At 48.3% G+C, this 21586-nt stretch overlaps 1 protein-coding gene and 1 long non-coding RNA gene across 6 annotated transcripts in view; one reads left to right on the top strand and one right to left on the bottom strand.

The window, feature by feature from the left end:
- Positions 1 to 1951: 1951 nt before the first annotated feature.
- LOC148642236 (rho guanine nucleotide exchange factor 7) lies at positions 1952 to 19624 on the bottom strand. 5 transcript variants are annotated; one of them, XM_088616916.1, is made up of 11 exons: positions 19147 to 19618; positions 16805 to 16877; positions 14578 to 14721; positions 13929 to 14018; positions 13074 to 13152; positions 12454 to 12590; positions 10995 to 11141; positions 10430 to 10516; positions 5302 to 5377; positions 4566 to 4642; positions 1952 to 3760 (listed from the first exon to the last, which is right to left on the bottom strand). In XM_088616916.1, the coding sequence occupies exons 1-11, from the start codon at positions 19224 to 19226 to the stop codon at positions 3692 to 3694; spliced, it is 1059 nt and encodes a 352-aa protein (XP_088473042.1). In that variant the 5' UTR covers positions 19227 to 19618; the 3' UTR covers positions 1952 to 3691. The 5 variants fall into 5 exon arrangements, with proteins under 5 accessions (XP_088473042.1, XP_088473043.1, XP_088473046.1 ...); XM_088616917.1 differs by having other exon boundaries at positions 13929 to 14015; positions 19147 to 19614; XM_088616919.1 differs by lacking the exon at positions 1952 to 3760 and adding an exon at positions 3791 to 3994 and having other exon boundaries at positions 19147 to 19624.
- Positions 8368 to 21586, top strand: part of LOC148642234 (uncharacterized) — a 49672-nt gene continuing 36453 nt past the window's right edge. The window contains exon 1 of the long non-coding RNA XR_015929564.1: positions 8368 to 8438. This is a non-coding gene — a long non-coding RNA (uncharacterized LOC148642234). The remainder of the gene's footprint in view (positions 8439 to 21586) is intronic.

The raw sequence follows: 21586 nt of genomic DNA, 5'->3' as shown, positions 1-21586 counted from the left end.
ACTGTGCTCCATCCATTCAGTCCTGACAGGCTTTCCAGTCCCTGCTGGGGAGAAGCCTCCCCACAGCACGATGCTGCCTGATTGTAGGGATGCTGGTGACAGGGTAACGAGCAGCATTGAACATTGGAGAACTGAGAAAAAACCTTAATTAATACAGAGACCAGGTGGTAATGTCAATTAAAAATGTACCTGCGAATGTAACTATTAATTATTACACATAAAACATAGTCAATTACGGATGCTTAGCATCTCTGAAATGAATATAAATGTAAACGACATTTCTATTTGGTTTATTCTACTGAAATATAGGTGGTATTTAATCAACAGTAGTGATTGTTAACTGCAGAGCTGAGGATACTCACTCCGTGATTGAAATATTTACACTTGTATGCAATAGAATCTCAGCACTCCTCTGACTCCAAGTTCAAGACCTGCACTGTGGTCCCTTTCAGGAACTTGTGTAGATGTAGAAAAAGCCTTTAAACAGCCACATCAATCTCTGTGCTGGCCGTGAAGCTCCTGAAATGTTATCGCCTTTGACCATCTTTGAGATCAGGAGCAAAGATGTTTCACTCCTGGTTTTGAACTTCAAAAAAGCTGAGCAAAACATCTTTTCAGAGGAAACCAGTATCGCTATAGAGCTGTTCTTTTACAATGGTTATTTCACAGCTTTCACAGCACAGCCTGCTCGTGCTCTGTGACACTGCAAGAACTGTGCTCGCTCTGCGTCAGTTGTAATAGAGATTCTAAAGTGGTTGTGTAATTATCGGATTATAACACAAGCCTGTGTAATAACATTGTAATTAAACCACTGGGGGCAGATGCCACATGGTCTTTGGAGAGAAGCTCACAAATACTCCGCACCTGGTCCTTGGTGCTCTGCCTGTTTTGTAGCTGTGAGCTCCACTCACTAGCTGTGACCCTGAGGAACTGGGCTGGCGGAGATTCCGGTTGTAAAAGGTAGCTGGCCTAAACCACAGCTTCTCCACCTGCTCTGTGAGATGAGCTAGAGAACAGAGAACTAGGGACCAGCCTCCTGGTCCGACCCAGGACCAGGTGTTGGGTTTGAGCACCACTGAGGTCCAGAGTCAGTGTCTTAGTGAACCGTGATGTGGATGTGAGGGACAGCTGTGAACATGCTCAGTCACAGGGCGGGACGTCATATTGACAAGGTGATCGAGAACAGTAGCAGAGACACTGAGGTTCTAGCTCCAGAGTTTATAGTTTTTTTTTTACACTCATAAATGAAAAAAGGCCAAGCAGAGAGAGGGAGATGTAGGGAGATGGCATGAAGGCAGGGAATTTTGCAGTGACTCAGTGCTTCCTTGCTTCTCTCTGGCTGTGGACGGGCAGTTCCAGTAAGCCTCACTGGCGTGTTGTCTCTGGGGCACTCACAGGCACTCAGACTGAAAACAGCCCGCGCCGGGGCAGCTCCTGCTGGCCTGTGGTGTGGCTGGCTGGAGGTTTTAAAGGTCACGGCCTGCCCGTGCGAGTGTGCAGCAGGAGAGTGGCTCATGGGAAATCCCAGAGCCCCTCCAGTCACTCAGGCCTGGGCCCAGCTCCTCGTTCTATTGGAGCTTCGCTTCAGCGCTCTTCAGACGTGACGCTGCTCTCTCTGCTTTTTAAGCTTTCGTCTTCTCCCTCACATGTTTTTTTTGAAAATTATTTTGCACAAATGACAACAGAAATTAAGGGGTGACCCGTTGAACAGACCATTAAAAAAATGCTGTCAGCTGCCGGTGCCGTTCCGAATATAAATTCCGAAGGCGAGCTCTGGGCCTGTGACTGGAGAGCTGCCCAGAGAGAGGGCCGCAGGCATACAGGGGGAGAGAAACAAAGAGGAGACGCAGGTACGAGGAGGGAGAGCGGAGAAAGGCGCGTTTGAACAGACAGAGCTCTGGGCATGGTGTTTCGACAGTCAGACAGAGTGTATTCTACAGCGAGCCAGTGGTACTACTGCTATACGTTTATTGCTATGCAGCTCACACCCAGAGAGAGAGGAAGCACAGGGGTACAGGATGAACACAGCATCTGCTGAGGCTCGAACACGGGACACAGCCCAGGGCTCCGTCACTCACTGGCCGGCCCTCTGTAGGGTCTGCAGCCCTGGTCCCGGAGAGCACCTGTCCAGCAGGTTTTTATAGGCACCCATCTGCGTTTACATCTGCAAACTCTAAAGATCTGGGGCAGTTTCTGCAGCAGCTTCTTAATTAAGCAATTTGGCAATTATTGGGAAACAAATTCTGAAGGCCCTTTCATCATGGAGGCCCAGGAACAGGAACAGGCTGCTTGCTTAAAAACAAATCATTCAGGATGAGCTACAAGACAAACTGGACCAAGGCTCCCGAGGACAGCGGAGTGCAGATAACTTGATAACACAAGTTATCTGCGCAGTATTTGCAGGAAGTGGTGTCCGACTTCCACTTAAATAAAAAAAAACAGGTGTAGAAAAAATCTTCACACCTCTTGTAGGCATTCCCCTTTCAGCAGTGGAAGCATCAGAGCTCGGTGTTGTGCAAACTGAAAGTCACACACGTGTCATCAAGACTTCACACCTCTGCCCTCACAGCGCTGGCCCCGCAAGGGGATTCACTGTGTGCTGCCGGTGCGGCACACGTGTCCAGCCTGTGTGGAAAATCGCCGCCGCGTGACCTGCGGAGGGTGGGGGCCGTACCGCCAGGTGACTCTCAGCCTGCTCCTCAGCCCAGTGTGTGTGCACGCGGCTCAGTCTGGCTTCGGACAGGAGCCGGTTCCATGTGCTGTTTTTACCCACACAAAACAGAAGGGCAGCTTGGAAACCCTTCAGCATCATTGCTCTGCATATCAGGCAGGTTTCTTAAAACACCTGTGTGCGTCACTGACACTAGAACTCCTGCTGCACATACGATTACTAGTGGGCTATTGGCAGCCCAGAGACGCCTGGTATTTGGAGTTGCACCTGCTTTCTGAGCCAAACAGCACCGTGAGCCCCATTAACTAGCAGTGACCCCGAGGAACTGGGCTCCACTTCTGGCCAGCTCTGGAGCCCAAGAGCTGTGTTCCCGACTCATACAAACACCCTTAACACGCTGAGGCAAAATGAAACCCCGCTGTGAAAATACACACCAACATCTACCTTAACCTACAGGAAGTGAAGATTGCAATGGCTTGGCTGGAAATCAAACTGTGACGTGTGTATGACTCTCCAGCAGCCATAGAGCTTTGAAAAGCACGAGCAGTGAATGAAACCACACGCCTCAGGCAACGAGGACCCAAGATTCCTGTCCCAGCCATCTGAGGACTCTCCGGTGGGATCCTCTGACTGCCCCCCAACCCTGACCCCCAGCTCTGAAGCAATAACGGCCACCTTTCACCACAGACACCCGTGTCAGGCCTGGCCTGAAGTGAAAGGAAGGGTAAAAATATATTACTCTGGTATGCAACAGTACCGATCTGTGCAGTCCGCCGCAGGGCCAGGCAGCTCAGGGAGCATGGCTCTGCTCTCCCGGGACCAGAGCTGAGCACTGAGGCAGCCAATCAGGGAGGCTGCTGCTGGCTGGAACCACGCTATCGCCCTCCTCAGGAAGGAGCGTGGAACAGTCCCGGGTGTGGGGGCGTGGGGGGTTCGGTTCTGGAGTCCGTTGGAAGATGCAGACGGGGTCCGCGGGCTCCAGCTCCACTCAGCTCCAGAGCCTGAGGCCCCAGCTCCTCCTCAGCTCCGTCTCTTCTTGGGGATGAGGGGCGGCGGCTGCTTGGAGATGGTGCTGACTATCGTCTCAGGCTGTGAGGGGCAGAGGAGACACGCTGTGAGCCGCTGGAGCCTTGTGTCTCAGTGTCCTCTTCAGTGTCCCTGGCTGCTGTGTTTTATGGGACAGTGCGGTGATCGTCTCTCACTGCGGTGGTGTTCAGAGAGTGTGACCTCAAGCTGTCTCACACCTGGGCTCGTCCCGGTCTAGAATCAGCACTAACATGCTCTTCTTCCTGAAGGGCAGCTTTAGAGCACCTGTGTCAAACCCTGGGCCAAAATGATACATTATTGCCTTAACAGTGCAGACCTTTAAAGTCAGGGTCTTTTGCGAGAATCAAACAGAGACGCTACCTGCAAGAAATCCCCAGCAACACAGGAAGTGAAGCCCTTCTGCTTCCTGGGGCGAGGGTCGCAGGCTGCTTCTGAGCTGAGCGCTGCTGTCTAGTCAGACAGGATGACTCCTGACCCACAGAGCATCGCCCCAGAGAAAGTGGCTTGGGATGGAAATCTGGTTTCATGCTCAGCCTCCAACTTTTCCGATAGCAGCGACCTTGTGTCAGCCACATGCATCACAGCGTCACTGCTCTGCGATGCTTGATGTGTATGTTGTTCCACTGCTTAGCATTATTGTCAAAGTATGAGCTGTTGAGGTGTGTTGTATTGTTGTTAAACACTGTATTACGCACTGTTCACATCCTTCTTCAGAGTGTAAATGCGTTTTGAGAGTCAAAGTGTCGGGAACAAAGGAGGGAACTAAATCAATAATAATCTGCAAATACTCACTGCAAGATACAATTCGCTCCAACACAACATCAGCGCAAAACTGCATGACACTGACCTGCTGCAGCCGAAAGATCCAGTTCTGATAGTCCTCAGGAGACGAGCAAGACACTAACAGGGGCTCCATCATGTCTCCTGCCAGGGAAGAGAGAGAGCATCAGTAAGCATCTGGACAGTCCAGTCAGGTACAGTTATAAAGCATACTGAAGTGCTGTGTAGTCAGGTACAGTCCAGGGAGGTACAGTCCACTCAGCTGCAGTCCAGGCAGGTACAGTCCAGTCAGCTGCAGTCCAGTCAGCTGCGATCCAGTCAGGTACAGTCCAGGCAGTATAGTCCAGTCAGGTACAGTTATAAAGCATACTGAAGTGCTGTGTAGTCAGGTACATTCCAGGCAGGTACAGTCCACTCAGCTGCAGTCCAGTCAGGTACAGTCGAGTCAGCTTCAGTCCAGGCAGGTACAGTGGAGTCCAGTCAGGTACAGTCGAGTCAGCTTCAGTCCAGTCAGGTACAGTCCAGGCAGGTACAGTGGAGTCCAATCAGGTACAGTCCAGTCAGGTACAGTCCACTCAGCTGCAGTCCAGTCAGGTACAGTTGAGTCAGCTTCAGTCCAGTCAGGTATAGTCCAGGCAGGTACAGTGGAGTCCAGTCAGGCACAGTCCAGTCAGGTACAGTCCAGTCAGCTTCAGTCCAGTCAGGTACAGTCCACTCAGGTACAGTCCAGACAGGTACAGTTCAGGCAGGTACAGTCCAGTCAGCTGCCTCAATCCCAGCTGGGTGTGTCTGTGTTCACTTGCCGCTGATCTCGAACTCCAGCCTCCCCAGCAGCGCGGACTTCTCCAGGGCCCTGATGCTCTTGAGCGGGAGCCGGCCCTATGGAGAGAGGTCACAGCGGGCAGCGGTGAGGGCACAGCGCTGCCCAGACCCACGGCGGGTCGCGGGACTGGCCTGGCTGTCACCTGCAGGCGCTTCATCGGCACCATCGTCAGAGCGAGGTCATGGAGGAACACACCGGGCCCAGGGGGAGGTCTGACACGACCCGCAGCCACGTGCAATTCAAGCGCGTTCATATCCACAGGAAGTGGGGAAGGGGAACCGGTCTGGTAGCGTGCTGGGAGTGGGGGCGCGAGCGCTGAGGAAACCGCGAGACAGCCCCGCCGGACCCTGAGCCCCGCGCTGGCTGAGCACAGTGACTCGCCACACGCGTGGGGAGTTCACACTGACCAGCAGGGCCATTCACTCCAGTTCTGCTCAAGACATGAATCAGGAGCTACTGAGCCTAAATACCGACGATCAGCTACAGCTGGTTCTTGTGTAAAGAATTACAGTTCCGTACGCATTTTTTACATATGTGCATAATTGATGTGATACTAGAGGAACGGCTCTTTTAGTTTGGAAATGCACAGAGAAAAAAATAATATTATACTAGAAATGATTATTGTGTTATACACAGGTGGAGAGTTCGTGCTCTCCAAGAATGTAAAAGGAAGTGCTCATTTAGTTTGGAGGAGGTGTCTGTTAGTGTGCAGGAGAGAGAAGGCTGTTTCTGGGTGCTTGAAAGTGCTGGGGAAGGACTGCGTGACTCATTCACACAGCGACAAGCAAGCTGAACGTTCTGCTTCATTTTTATATTTCTGAAAAGGCTGAGCTCTGCAACACGCTGAACAGCACAGGGCACAGATCTGCTGAGGAAATGGGGTGATCAGTATCAGTACTGCTTGTTTTAGACTGTGGTTGGTAACCAGAGGGGGCTAGCTTCCTGAGACAGTTTCTCTCTTTCTCTCCTCGCCCTCGGACCTGCCAGCCTAAATACCAAACCGTTAAACTATGAATTCAAGAACTCACGAACTTAACTAAGGAACAGCCAATTGAGAGCTATGGGGTGTTGAGATTTCAATATGAAATGATCTCTTATACGTTTTTGATTACATGAGCACATGTATCAACTGCTTAAGTGAGCAGAAGATTACAGTCTGTGTACAAACTGATGTAAAAATCACCGCAGGAATTAGAGACTGCTGCATCAGGTGCTCGTTCTGGCCCCAGTCGGCTACACAAGAGAAGGGTCTCCAGGGCACACTGCCCGTCCCGACCCGACAGCTCCAACAAAGCCCCCAGTGCGCGCGAACAACACTCTTCCGTCTGCGCAGAGAGAGAGAGAAATTAGCTGCTTCTGGCAGCTGAGCTCTGCGCCTGTGATTAATGAATTAATGACAGAAGACAGTCCAAGAGTTGAGGGCCTTTCCCAGGCAAGAGTTTCACTTTTGCGCCCTGTCTGTCTGTGGAGGGCTGCTGTGATTTCGCTCTGACTAGCCTGTGAGGGGCAGGACTACTGTACACGGGCTCTCGCTGCTGGTGTGTTTTTCCTCTTCCTCAGGCGGCTGGACGGGACCACAGTGAATAGCAACGACCACAGACGCCGAAACAGAGCTCAGGCGTTTAGAGTAAACTGAAATTCCGCAGAGCTGATAAGGATTTTCTTTTGCTTGTTAAAGATGACAGTGATATACAATATGTTTTGTTTGCTTTTGCATACATGTGCTGATTAAAAGACCCAACGAAAGCGTAAATATTTTCGTATGGAAGGAACGCTGAATCTCGCGCAGCACTGCATCTCTTGTTCAAATCAGGTGCTTCTCGGGCTGGTCAGGACTCCTCAGGCTGCCCAGTCTGCTGCAGAGAGTGCCTCAGAAACAGGAGGGTGGCCTTGTTTACACAGCAGGAGCGGGTGTCTAGGCTGCCCACTGGTGTTTCTCCTGGAGGCCTCTGGGAAGCAGCAGGGTGAGATTCCTGGACAGCTGTGTTAATAACATCGGATGACAGGCTGAGAGGAGCAGCTCTCGCCTGGGAGCTTCTCTTATCTCCTAGTTCCCCAGTAGTCAGCAGAGGCAGAGGCAGAGGCAGAGGCAGAGGCAGAGGCAGAGGCAGAGGCAGAGGCAGAGGCAGGCCTGCTCCACATCTTTCCTGGCAGTGCTGGGTTTGTACGCTGGCGGAGGACACTGCGTGGAGAAAAGCGGGGAACGTCGACTCGCGGAGGAGGAGCAGGCCTTGACGTGAGCCTCCTGTCCACACCGCTCCACTGCACGGAGCTCTGTTCCCACGAGAAGCGCCCCCGGCTCGCGGGCTTCCACAGGCCCGTGCCAGATCCCACTGCTGTGGCCGGAGGTGCTGGCGTGCCTTCCCCGTGTCCCGGGGGGTCTCCGAGAGGGAGGAGAGGCTAAACTCCAGGAAGGTGACCGGAGCTCAAGGCCAGGCAGCGGCTCAGCAGGAGATCGGAACCTCACTCGCAAAATTGACATACTTAGTGACTTGAGTTAGTGACCTCATTTCTGTCAGCCCCATCTGAGTAACATGCTCCTCATTCCCGAAACCAGGCTGCCAAGAGAGTAAGGCCCTATCAGCAAGAACTCCCCTCCGCCCTGTCGAACGAATAAATGACCTAGCCCAGGTTTATTCCGTGCTGAAAAGAGAAGAAAAGAAACACAACGTTTCGGCTGCAGAGCCTTCTTCGTGAAGGTACCCGAACTGTCACACCCGATGAAGGCTCCCACAGCTGAAAGGTTGCGTTTGTTCTCTTGTCAGCGGGAATAAACCTTTACTGGTTCCTTTGCAGCCTACGCCTCCTGACACAGCTCCCTACTCCAACTACTTGATTGTAAAATGGCTGTTAGTAACACAGACATCCAAATAATTAAGCAATGCCAGTAGCAGCAATTAAAAACATCACTGTGTATCCCTGAGCAGCTGTTACCTATGTGTTAAAGCGCACAGGTTGTGTGTTGTGTGTGTTGTGTGCTTTGCGCATCCAGCGCTTCTGCTGACCGGATCAGACTCCGCCGCCGAGCGCGAGGGGCCGCCATCTTGGGGCCGCGCCACGTGCAGCAGCGCGCGCGCCTGCGCCGACGCGGTTTTTCAAACCCGGCGACGTCTGAAGGTACGTTCCTCTTCAAACGTTTGCGAAATATCAGTGAGTTTTTATCCGGCAGGTTTATAAAAGCTGCCTTTAAGCTTTTGTCCCCCGGTGCCGAGTTCGAAATTGAGGAACGGTTATCGTCGAAGCTGTTTTTTTCTTCAGTTTTTTTGCAGCCCAAATACAGTACCATACGTCTGAGAACCGAAACTCCAGATATTCGAGTTAAAACGTGACATATTACCGTACCGTGCGGTTATGGTTATTTCTGGTTCTTTCCAGGAAACTAATAAATGCGATTATTAATAGCTATTTCGAAAAGGTGCTTAGTTTTGAGCAGGACGCAATTTTCTGCCGCTGACGTCTGAGTGACGATCGGAGCGGTCTGACATTTCGGTAGCGGCGTTCAGGTTCCGTTTGAAAGTTAATGTCAGCTGTGAATGTTCCAAAGCTTTGGTCAACCAGAGAAATTACTTTATTCATCTATATTTTTTGGCAAGTAGGCTACACTCGAAGGTGTGTAAAATATGAAGGTCTGATCTCTTGAACGGTGCGAGCTGGCCACCTTAGAAATGATAAACAAAAAGATCTTGAAACGTTAAGGTTGGTAACTCAGAGACTGCATGATGAGTCTGCAAGATAAGTCATTGAGTTGGTTATTATAGGAGAGGAAAAACAGCCTAGTTCTGTCACTTAACTTTTTGCAGATACAAGTGTAAGGCATCAGGCTTCTGCAATACAGTACCTTCTAGCGTCAGACAGTCATTTAATTTGTAACATTTAAAACTAAAGTTAAATCAAGGTGTAAATCATTCCCGTAATCACTAATCTAATCCCCTGATGTCTTTGTAATGACTCGCATCATGCCATTGTCTGTGCGCTCTTTATTTTATCATCTAAGATGGCATTGTACATTTCGTGATTCCTTTCGAAGTGACTCTTGCGGTCGTTGATGGCATTTAATACAGACAGAAACGACAAAAAGAGAAGCAAAATGCTTTGGCGCCCCCTTGTGGTCTCACTCGGGTAGCACGTGTTGCTGGAGCCCGGTGCTTTGCTCAATAGTGCCGTTAGACCCGCTGGCGGCTTCGGCCTCTGCGGTTTCATATGGTCTCAGTTTAACGCCCTCAGTTGTATTTGCTGTAAAACGGATATGTGCTCGTTAAGCATAAATGATCATGTTCATGCAGATTTCCAATTAAGGTAGAGAACAAGATTTTTAAGAATAAAACTAGACTACATTGGCGCTCTGCTTGGATCAGCGCTCACAGTTTCATCAGCGGGGGAGGTCAGTGCTGACCGTCTGGATCGCAGGGGAGCTTGCAGTGGGTCAAGCCAAGGGTTCGAATGGGCCCGTCAGCCCCTCCTTATTCTCCCTGCGCAGTGCAGGGGACTGTGAACAGGGTCGGGTCTGAATGAAGATAATTGCTGAGTCTAGATATTTGTTGAATACCAGGTTGGTGCCTGGCAGCTTTTATAGTTTTAAAAACGAGTTTACAAGAACATCTAGAGGTTACAGTGCTTTCACTGTGTTGCCCTTCTGATGCTTTGCTGCCCAGCGAGTTAGAAAACAAGATCATAAGAAACGTTACGAATGAGAGGAGGCCGTTTGGCACTTTGTAGCTGATTGATCCCAGGATCTCATCCAGCTGTGTCTTGAAAGAAACCAGGAAATTGGCATCAACAACAGGACTGGGCTGCCTGTTCCAGACTCCCGCCACCCTATGTGTAGAGAAGTGCCTGCTCTCAGTTTTAAATGCATTTCCCAGTCATTTTCGCTTTTGCCCTCTGGGTCATGTTTCCGTGTTTTGGTCCCAGTCCAGCTGGGAGGTTTCAGTTTCCTGGGAGACCAGGGGCTCCAGCCCTTCGGGACAGGCTTGGCAGCACTGGGCTCCTGGTCCCCGCTGGCCTGCAGTGGTCAGCCTCGCTGGCCCTGGATAGGTCACCCCCACCCCCAGGTTACCTTGTCATCCCCTGATTAACCCATTCCTTCCACTGGAGCTGTGAAACCCTACCTCATACTTGACGTGGACTCTCTGGCTGTCGATGGAGAGCAGCAGGAGGTCCTGAGGGAACAGCACCAGGATGCGCTCCTGAGAGCCCTGCACAGGAACCAGCAGGGAGAGTCGGACAGTCAGCTCTGGCCCTTCACATTCGGCATCTGCAGGACTAGTGCAGCGGGCCTCAGTGTGGATCCCCTGTGCCGGATCAGCCCAGGGCTCCCCGCGCACAGCCAGCTTTCTGGATTGAATCACACGATCTGACCCCCTGCCTCTTGGTCAATCCCAGTCACAGTCAGCTAGTGACGTGTCCAGGGTTCGAACCTGGGATACCTGGGTCACAGAGTGCGACCTGCACCCAGATGAGGGCGCTTACTGCTTAATACCCTCAGGAGGCCCTTTCATTCCAGCTTTGAATTTAGAAAACACTCAGTATTTGGTCCTTCCACAGTCACAAGCGTTGTTCAGCTTTGTGTTAAGGGCTTGGGTATAATTATTGACACAGAAATAATTACAGTTGTAATTACTATAATCCTTTAATGACCCTCACCCCCACCCCTCTGTTTCCCCCCGTGCCCACCTCTCTCTGGGCATTGGTGACGTAGACCACAGACAGGTAGCCAATTTGTCCCAGGTGCTGTATGGGCGTGCCCTCCCACTGCCAGATGGGAGCTCGCAGCAGGTACCTCTTCAGCTCCTCCCTCTTCCACTTCTCGTCACATGGCACCTTGTTTGTTAAACAGAGAGCATGGTTCTTAAGTGTTTGCCCTGAACTTATTGGAAATATTATCTCAAAAGGGTCGCCATCCAGTAGTTTACTATTGCTGGGTCATGATGTCAGTTTTACTGCAGATGTATTCTTTTGGGTTTATTTGCTAAACGGCTAAACTGGAAATGGCACGATTCAGTACTGGTTTCAAAGCAATAATGTGTAATGGAACATTTTTCAACTCTGGAGTGAAAGTGAAAAAAGGCTTGTTTCTCACCTTTAAAACAAAAAACAGGCTGATTTTGTGATTGTTGTGATTCACTGTGTTCCTGAATTTAGAAGTTTGAAATTCATTAGCACATCAATGCATCCTGTTTATCGATTAATTGGGTCTTTGAACCGCAGGACTAATGGATGTGTCTGCTAGTGGCAGACTAGGCCGTTGCTTCAGTTGCTGCAAGTTTTCTTATGTCTTCACTCCTCTCTAGTGAAAGGGACTGCAGGATTATTTCCTTGTTGTGTTGAGCGGAAGTGCACAAAGGGTTCTGGGCTGCGTACCTGTTTTGATTTTGTAGGTTAAGGAGGATTTGCATACCTTTGTCTTGACTGACGAGACAAGGCAGATCAGAGGGAGATTTCCGTGAGAAAAAAAAATCTGAAACCTCTGTGCTCTAAAAGCTCAGCAGAAAACAACCACAAAAATATCTTTGTGGTATGAGAAATATTTGATGTATTGAAACATTCAGTTCTGCTCTGGTAGAGTGCATTTCTCTCTAAAGCCTCTTTTTTCCGTGAGGTAAGACTGATTTGAAGAGCTTCTTGTTAGTAAGATATTGCCTGATGCACCGATTGCTGCTACTGTATAGGTGTCGCTCCAAACGATCTGGCACAGCTGGGCCTGTCTAGTTCCATAGCTGTGCTTATCGTTTTCCATATTTCAAACAGATCACCGTTGCCAGATAGGGTGGAGCACTTTGCTCCAGAGTACAACAGCAGCATCTGCAGCAGTGTCCCAGTTCAGAGTCCAGAGACCTAACCACTTCCCTGTAGCCCCCTTGATATAGGATAGGTAGGGCAGCACCGCACGTACAGTCGGCAGTAATGTGAATCTTCCTCTTACAATCAACATGTAAGCGACAAGACTAATCTTTTTTTTTTAAATCTTTCTCAGAAGAACATTTCCAAAGTGCTATAATAGAACAATGTATACTTGTGTTATCTCACTTTCAGCATTTCTGCTTGTACAAGACAGTGAGGCAGGTAAAACCTGAAGTGGAACCAACTGCTCTGCACCAGGAGTTTGATTTTCACCGCAAGGCAAGTGTCGTACCAGGCAGGAGAGCACACTCTGGAAGGGACTCAGCTGCTGGTTGAGGACCTTCTGCATGCTCTCTTCAATGTGCTCGATCCAGTTTTTCAGCTCTGTGTGGTTGGCACAGATGACTATCTTTGAATCCACCATTGGCCCTGGAGATACAGAAATCTGTTAAGCTGGGTGCTGCGCTGTTCTCTAGGAGACTGAAGCTAGGAGAGGTGTAAAAATGTCCCCATATTCCTGTTTGTACCTGTAACCTTTGCAAGGTGTTTCAGCATCAGCAAAGATTTAAGAGCAAAACAACAATGTAAACAATCACTAATGTATTTTAGTTAATCAGGCGATGATCAGTGACAATGGAAGAGCTGAGCCAGTACGGCACTTAAAGTGGCAGAGAAGTGTTCTGGTACAGTGTGCAAGGACGTTAAAGTTTTAAGTGTAACAAGGTGGGTTTTAGTAGGAAGCCTTGTGGCATCATCAGTGATAAGAGTGTGCAGCGAAATGTTATTTTGGTCATCTTCAGACTTCTTAGCCCAGCGGTGCATGACATGCTCTGGCAGTGAGTGTGTCAAGGGTTACTAGATAACTTTAACTGAGACAGTTTGCAGACTCTTAATACCTCATGGCAGACTCACCATGAATTTCAAACATGTTGGAGACATCGTTGTCCTGTCTGATCTCCCGTACGGACATTCCAGAGAGAGGGAGGACTCCCTGTAATCAAGCACAAACGGGAGCCGGCTGAGCTGCAGTTTCTAAAATGTGCGGAGAAAATCAGATGAAAACTCCTCTCTTTGCCGGCCCAACCCACTGCAGGCATTAGCAGCAGCAGCTCTTTTGCACAGAAAACAACTCAAGAGGCTGGAGATTTGAAAGCTCTGTACTCTCTATACTGTACTTATTGTTAGAAAATATAATGCACATTGACAGAAGTCTGTTGTTAAAGTATTAAAGTGTGTCTCTTACATTAGTATGACAAAATAATACAAGAGCCTGCCACTCCTAAAACTTGAGGTGAAGCTATCAACCACAGTTTGGTTGATTAGGTACATTTGTAGAGATTTGTTTCAGTGCTACAATTTTAGTAGTTTTACAGTAGAAATGTTGGCTTGGTTTTTGTATTTGGAATAGGTAAATACAATTTTTATTGTATATCCACCAAGTGGATAGTGGGATCTCCCATTATTTTAGACTTAACCTGCTGTCCTTGCGATCTGTGCTCTGTAATTATGGGCCAGTCTGCCCGGAGAGTTCCTCAGATGCCAAGCGGCAGGAGTTATCACTTTGCTGACAGCTGAGAAAAGCTCTGCCAGCTGCACGCCACTGCCTGGGGACTCTTGGCCCAGGTCCCGTGCTTTCAGCAGGCGCCTCTGCTGAGTGGGCAACATCCAAGAGCCCCGATGTTCTTAATGACTGTGTTAAAGTTTAGAGCCACACTGACCTGCTCCCCACTATGTTAACAAAAGAGACCCAAAGAGCTGGGAACTGACCTGGTAGATGAACGCCTGCTTGGGGTGGTCCAGTTGCAGTATCAGCAAATGGAAAGAAAACAGCACAAGGTATCTCTCATCCCTCTCCTGCTGAGAGACAAGGGGGACAGGGAAGGTGGGGTCAGTACAGCTTGTAAAAACCCTTAAAACTCTTAACCATGCTTTCATTAGGGCATGTGCAGGTATTTCATTACAGCTACCTGTAGATTGCAGCAAACCTCGTTATATTGTAAGACAGAGAAATACCAGGCCTCCCTGCCTGCTCCAGGAGCCTTTAGTGCAAAATCTTTCAGAGGGGAAGTCTTGGTGTTTGACATCCCTGCCGTACAGGAACAGGGTTGAATTAAAGTTGTGGTCTAAGAGCATGCTTGTAGACATGTCAGCTCTTCAGCGGGGGCTGCATCGTCTCTGCTGAAGCCACTGCCTGCAAGCTCAGCTCCTGCTGGGCCTGTGAGGGCTGCTGCAGAGGTCAGAGGAGAGCAAGGTGGTCTGTGGGAAGGATGAGTTGAGCACAAGTCATGCCTGAGGGGCGAGATCCCTGCAAGACCTCTGTGCCACTGATGAGAAAATGGCACTGGAGATCTTTGGCATTTTCCTGAGAGAGAGAAGGTGCGAGCTGGCGCAGGGGGGCACTGGCAGGCGATGGTACCTGCGTGTAGTGGTTGAAGAGCTGCACCCTGGAGGACCAGGCGATCTCTCCGTAAGAGTGGACAGCCGGACCTTCCCAGGCGACAATGGGCTCAGTGTAGATCTTGCAGTGCAGGTCCTCCCTGGTGCGGCCCCAGAGCAAGACCTGGATGGACAAAAGCAGCTCTTTTGTTGACCCCCTGCTTCAGTCCCTTTGTTCGGTGGGTAAAATAGAGTACTTTCATGCCCATTATGGAAGAGCCGTAGGTCTCCCAATTCTTTTTCTGCCCTTGGTTCTTTTAGCTCAAATGCCTGAATTTGTCCTTTACTGAAATTACTGAATTTGTTCTTTTACTTCAAATTATTGAATTTGTCTCAGTTCCCATCTTCTTTCATGTGTTTAGCACAGTGTGGACATCTGTTCCATCCCAGTGCCTTTGTGAGAACAGTGTTTTTTGGAGAGCAAGCACTGCTGTTCCACAATGACTTAGTGTAGCCTCATGTTCTCACTCATTGAACACCTGTGAGGAGCTTATTTTTCCAGCAGGTCCTTTTTTCCTTGTCTGCTTTAATTAAGCAGGGCCACTTTAACGTGAAGATGCAGTCAGGTCTGTCAGTTGTTGCTCTGTTTCTTTCTGCGTACAGATGACTTGATAACAGGTGTGTGTCACTCGTGTGAGTAATGACAGGGCAGGGTTCAATGGTGAGGAGTGTTCCTGTCGTTTGTGAGGTAGGAGCTTTGCCAGCTAAGGAATGAAAGTGTTTGCCCGCGCCTGTTATCAGTTTAAGTCCTGATTTAAGGGCGATGTCTAATGCCCTGTCTGGCCCAGGCTGGAGCCAGACTGAAAACAGCTACTGGACTCCAGGAGGAGTAACAGCAGTGCTACTTTAGGAGGCATACTATTAGTGATAGCAGCACTTGTATTAGTACTGGTATTAGAAGTAAAATTAACAGATATTCTGCTCATAGTAGTATAGCATGTGTGGTAGTTTACTTTATGTAGGAGCAGTATTATTCAAACTGCATCTTGCTTGCTGTAAACTAGGGACCAGGGAGCAAGTCTCAGAGTCTCAGAATGCAGCAGGTCTTTACAGGCTACCCTTCAGCCACTAGTTAGTAAAGGCCTGTGTGGTTTAATGTATTAAACGACTGTCACTTAAGTCAGGAGTGGAAAGCTGCAATTCACATGAGCTACAGTTTTGATATTTTCATATTAAATGATAAAGTATCTGATATACTTAACTGAACAAATCACCTGCTGTAGTGATCAAAACAAAATTTTGACATTTTATTTTAAGATTGCTGATCTATGGGTATCCTGCTGGAACTGCTAAACTGTGAGATCTCAACCTCCTGGACCTTGGCTGGCCATCTCTGCCATATGGAGTTGGTTCCTACAGGTTGCCTACCTGCGATTTGTAACTTTTCTCCAATGACTGCAATTGTAGTGTTTTTAACCAGGCTCTGAGGTGTTTTATAGGTGGATGTACGATTAATAAAGTGAATAGTTAAGTAATAAACTAAAAAATCCTGAAGAAAGCTCCTATAGATGTCTAATCAAGACGATCATGAGGTGCACTGTTTAATTGATTAGTTGGTTAGCAGCAAAGACCAGAAGCTGCCAAGCCCTCCTGGTCTGGAGGAGGAGCCCCTGTTGCGGAGGGAGCACTTCCCTCCACTGGCACAAATCTCAGCCTTCTGAGTGCACGTGTGTGCCAGGACCTGTCTGATAACAGACCAGGGTTTGTGCCTTTGGGCTTTGGGATCGCTTGTTCATGCAGATGAACATTATTTGTCTTCTGAATCAACTGCACCAGCAGGTGGTTCAGCAGGGTGTAGGGACTCCAAGGTCAGGAAGTGGTATAAGACCATGGTGTCAGACCATTAAGTGGCCTCTCTCCTGCTCTTGATAGTTTCAAAAGCCTCAAACAGCCAGTTTAAACCAGATTTAATTTCCTGGGTGCAGCAGAGTTGTCTTGACGTTGTGACCCTCTTGAGAGAGCTGAGACCTGCTGGTAGCGTTGCTTCAGAACACCAACGTATCCTTTGATAGAGCAGGATGTCTTGTCTCTGTGAACCCTTGGAGAGGGTGCAGGAGGGACCTCAGTGTGCCGCAGTGCCAGAGTGCTGAACAGGGCTCAGGGCCCATTGAGAGGTCCCATTCCACACGCAGGCACTGACTATAGCAGAAGGGTTAGGGAGCAGTGGGAGCTGCAGTCCCAGCATGCCTCTCTTCAGCGTGACGTACCGGTGGGCAGCAGTGGGGCTCTGCACGCACACTCTCTGAGATGGGCTCTCTGGTCTCCGCCAGACTCCACACTCTGGAAAGAAGAGGAGTCTGTGTTACACTCAAACTGAGAAGCGGAGTATAAAGGGTATGCAATAAATGTTTACGTACAGTTTGTATGTTATGTTTGGCACTCTTACATTGTTTTCAACCCAGTTGTTTTTTTTTAATTTATTGTAGTGTTGTTAAGGCTTACAATATGCCTTTTTTCACACACATAAAAAAAAACAAAATAATGGAAAAAGAGAGAAGGGGGAGCATATAGAAAATCAAAATAACAGTTAAATAAGTTTCTAATTCTTTGTTGCATCTCTTACTATGACATTACTGCGAGAGAGTCATACAGTATATTTCATTTATAGAAATGTGCCACATTTGAACTCTCGGCCTGTCTGGCTTTAACAGGTTTCTGGTTGGTTTCATGGTTCAGCGCAGTTGTGAGGTTAGCATTAGGGTATGCTGCACCTGTACTCTGACGAGGGGTTGGCACTGTAGCAAAGGAGCCATTACACACCAGCACAGACACTATTCAAGCTTGCCAGACACCTAGCATGCTTAATATGAACTAGACAAATGCAAAGTCATACATGGCACTAAATAAAAAGAGCTTACTGATGAAAGGCTCTTGTCATTATCCTGTGCTAGTGTGGAGAATTTACATCATAGTAATATGATTGTATACTTATTAGTTAACAAGATTAAGCAGCAAGTAAACTAACACAACAGACTGAATGGCCTTGGTGTTGTAGATCACGGAGGGCAGAATTGCATTGTACTGCATTTACAGGCCCTTTAATGTGATGTCGATAAAGAGTTCTACTTTAGTACAGATTGTGTTCCAGAGTATTCCACCCATTTTGGCTTCAAGTCAGTATTTTTTCTCATTAATACTTTGATAATTCCTTTTTAATTATTAATACCCCGTATAATTTAGCAAATGTCTTTTCGGAATTATAATAATAAGGAGCATGAAATACAGCAAACCGAAGTGATTAACATGATCAAAGTAATCTGCATTTGGTCCCTGATAGCTGTCTGTTTTCCAGACCCAGACCCATCTCTTAAAGACCAGCACTGGGGAAGGGGCCGTCTCGCCTCTCTAATCTGATAATTGGAATGTGGGAATCGGGGGTTGAGCCGACCCTTCCTCAGACACGGCTGTCTGTCCTGTCTGACACGGGGTGCACTCTGCCTCTGCTCTGGCACAGATGGCAGTGCCGCACGAGAGTGGAGATGAGCATCTGAGGAAGTCTGGTTTCTTCACACTTCCTGTTGTCCTGTCTCTCAGCTTTCGGGATCTGCCTGTCCGCCTGCGCTGAGGGCGAATGCCCTGACTGGGCTGAGCCCCTCTGTCTGACGCCGTGTTTGAACCCCATGCAGTCTTGCTGCCGCCCTCATTAAACCCTCTTTGTTTTAATAATGGGATTAGTCTGTTATGGTTCCTTAAGGGGATCAGCCTGCACACAAAGGGTGGAGGAAAATTGGTTGAAAAGCCTTTTCTCCATAAACAAACCTAAAAATGGCATTACTGGGAATTTTCTTTCTAATGAGGGACTAGCTTAATTTGCGTGATTTTTTTTTTTGCTGAGCTTTATCGTTCAGGGTGTGTTTTGCGCTTTTACAGATCTTTGTATGAGGAAGTCATAATGTGATTCTCTGTGTTGCCAGTAGATTGTAACACAGAACAAGCTCGTAGCTTTCGCACTTTCTAAATTGCTCTTGTGCTGTTTAAAGACTTTCAGTTCAACATTTACATTAATTTTTCAGTATACAGAAAAGTGGCTTTAAAACAAAAGTTACTGCTAAGTGCCAATATAAAAAAGCACCGTAGTCGCATTTTTAGATCATTTATAAAATTGTTTAATACTAGTAGTTGGAGCATAGTTCAGTATTGTTGTAGGTTCTGGATTTCAGTGAAAGTATTAAACATTTTAACTCTTCTTTTTCAAAGGCCGGAGCTTAGTTATGTAATTAACCAGTCTGTCATCAGTTTCAGAACATAGAGAAAGTTAAATTTGTTCAGCTTAGAAAATATTAAAGCAAAAAACATCCACACAAAGGCATGAAAATAGCTTAAACTACTGCAGCACCCTCTTACATTCACAGTAACACTCGTAGCTGCTTAATAAGAGACCATCACACGTGGTCTTTTCCTGCTATAGCTCTCAAAGGAGAAACAGTCGAACCTCACAGACTGCTGCTTTCTGACTCAAACAAGCTGAATGTAGCTGCCACACAGAAGCATAGTAGTTGAGCCTTAACCTTGCACTGTGGCTTGATGCCCCCTGTGGAAGAGCACCTACCCAGGTTCCAGCAGCTCGATTTCGTCAGGTCCTACGGTGTCCGTCCCAGTGTGGCGCGCGGTGAAGCTGCAGCAGCCCATCGCTGTCCCTGTCCACCTTCAGCCCCCGAGAGCCCCTGCTGTGTGCTCGCTCTGTCTTCAAGCTCAGGACCGTCTGCCTCCGCCCTCATCGCACGGGATTTCCAGCAGGCCTGGCCCCCTGCATCTGCTCCCTGGCTGCCAGCGGCCCGGCTGGTCGTCGTCTCAGCTTTGAGATCGGCCAGAGCCAAGCTCAAGTGAAAATCACCAATAATGCCGTGGAGCAGACGAGCGGTGTCGAGAAAGGGTCCCTTCAGTTCCGTGGGCCAGGAGGGTTTTCTGTTCTAGACGGTGTGGGAGATCAGCGAGTCTGGTGCGATGAGCGGTGTGCACGCGCCGCGCTGAAGATCTGAAGTGAGTTTCTTTCCTGTTTGAGCAAACGTCGGCTTGTGACACAAACCGACTTCCTCTGCGACTGACGCTGCCTAAGCAAGCTCTGCTACCTCGGAAATAGTTTTTTCTTTCCTTATTTTGGCATTCTGCCCCCTCAGATGTGGTAAATCACTTGCCAAAGTTACCAGTGTGTTTGAAGTATAGTCCTTTTCTCTAGTGGACCTGTGACTTGTGTCCTTTTCCTAAAGGCTACCTGTTACTGTTGGCACACAAGGTGTTAAGAGGGGTATCTTTTGAGACCTGCTACCTACACTGACAGCAATGGGCAATATTGTTTTATTTCCTTGGATTTAGGTTTTAGTTAAGTTTTTGTCTACATGAACAAGTGCAATGAAATGCTCATTTGCATGTATGCTCAAATATAAAGACATAAAGAAAACACCAGACTTAAACACAGAACAGGAGCAGCAACAACAATCAAGTTAAATAACACTCAACTGAAATAAAAGTCAGCACAAGCTGTGTGCAAAAGAGAACCCCTCAGTGTGAGACAGTGGTAGAAGTGGAATTCAGTAATCTGACAGCCTGTGGGAAGAGGCTGTCTCTGAATCGGGAGGTACAGTATGTGCCTTTATGCTCCTGTGATGCTTATCAGAGGGCAGGGGAGAGAAAAGTGAGAAACAAGGATGGCTGTTAACCTTTGTAATACTCCCAGCCTTCCTGAGACAGCGAGTTGTAGGAATGTCCACATTACAGGGGAGCTGTACTCCAGGAATGGACTGGGCTTCCTGATAACCCCCTGTAACGCCTTTCGGTCAGACATCGAGCTGCTGCCAAACCACACTGTATCACCACATGCACTGTATCAAGCACACTTTCTATAGCGCACCTGTAGAATGTGGTAAGAATAGTTGAAACTATTTTTTCATCTGTCTGAGGAAGTAAAGGCACAGTTGCACCATGGAATTGAACGATTTGTTTGAAATTGATTGGATGATAAAGTCATTTTCTAGGTGGATAATACTATACTAAAGATACTGGCTAAAAACATTTTACTTTATAGTAGGACTATTAATGCAAGTATCCTGTGTCAAAACTGAGTAACACCTTCAGAGATCATGATACAGAGCTGTAGAGTTACAGACAAAAATTAAGTACCATTTTTATTCTGTCTTGTGTAATTTTGTAGCACAAACTAAGTATAAATAGTTTCATTCTACTTTTCTGGACACAACAGACCACCATCCTGTTACAAAAGGAACAGGTACAGTTTCAGCAAGATGAAGAATATCAAGAGAAGGGTACCTGCAGGGCAAGGTGCCCAGAGCCCAGTGCCCTGACGCTGTGCCGGCAGCCTGTGATGTCAAGAAGAGATGGCAGAGCTGCCTTCCGGGTGCGAGAGCTTCCCTGCCCTGGCTGCCTCCTGGCCCTGCGCGTCCCCCGCGTGCAGTGTAGGAGTGTGTGGTTAATCGGGGGGCAGTGTCGAGAGGCACACGGAAGTGTGTGGAAACAGTAGCAGCGAGAATAAACCTGTGGAGCCCGGCAGCCACAGCACTGTAGTTATGCCATTGTCTAGCAATTAACGCAACAGCTGATTATCCTTACTGTCCAGACCAGCCTTCTCAACCAAGTCTGTTTCCCAGCCTCGCTCTTCCTTCTTCATTTACTTGTGTATGAGGAGACGTTTGTGATGCTTGGACATTGTGCTTAATAAATCTATGTTTTGTACATTTTTCTCAGGGCCATCAGGGCTTACTGATATTTGTGAACCACCGTTTCGGTTTTTCTCCACACACCTCTGCCCCTGGCATCAGATATTGGTAGTAAGGCATTCCCCCTGCCTCTTTGAGAGCTGGAGAAGCTCCGTGACTCGTTGGTTTTGTGTCACTTTCACATGAAGAGAACCCACAAGCTGAGTTTGCAGCTTGCACACAAGTATGCAAGAGACTGTCGTCATGGCATCGCAGGCTGAGTGCCACAAAGCTACAATACACAGAGGGCTGTTGTGTAACTGCAGGCACAGTATTGAG

This window comes from Lepisosteus platostomus, chromosome 23 (genome assembly GCF_059453375.1).
Source record: "Lepisosteus platostomus isolate fLepPlt1 chromosome 23, fLepPlt1.hap1, whole genome shotgun sequence".
NCBI classification, from domain to species: domain Eukaryota; kingdom Metazoa; phylum Chordata; class Actinopteri; order Semionotiformes; family Lepisosteidae; genus Lepisosteus; species Lepisosteus platostomus.
This window is presented reverse-complemented; position numbering and strand designations above follow the sequence as displayed.

Bases quoted from the DNA above. Each gene is read 5' to 3' on its own strand.
- LOC148642236 (XM_088616916.1), bottom strand. From the start codon at position 19,226: ATGGGCTGCTGCAGCTTCACCGCGCGCCACACTGGGACGGACACCGTA. The intron at 11,142-12,453 runs GTACGACACTTG...TTAACAAACAAG, and splicing joins AGAGTGTGCTCTCCTGCCTG to GTGCCATGTGACGAGAAGTG. The intron at 5,378-10,429 runs GTAGGGTTTCAC...CTCTCTCCATAG, and splicing joins GAGTCCACGTCAAGTATGAG to GGCCGGCTCCCGCTCAAGAG.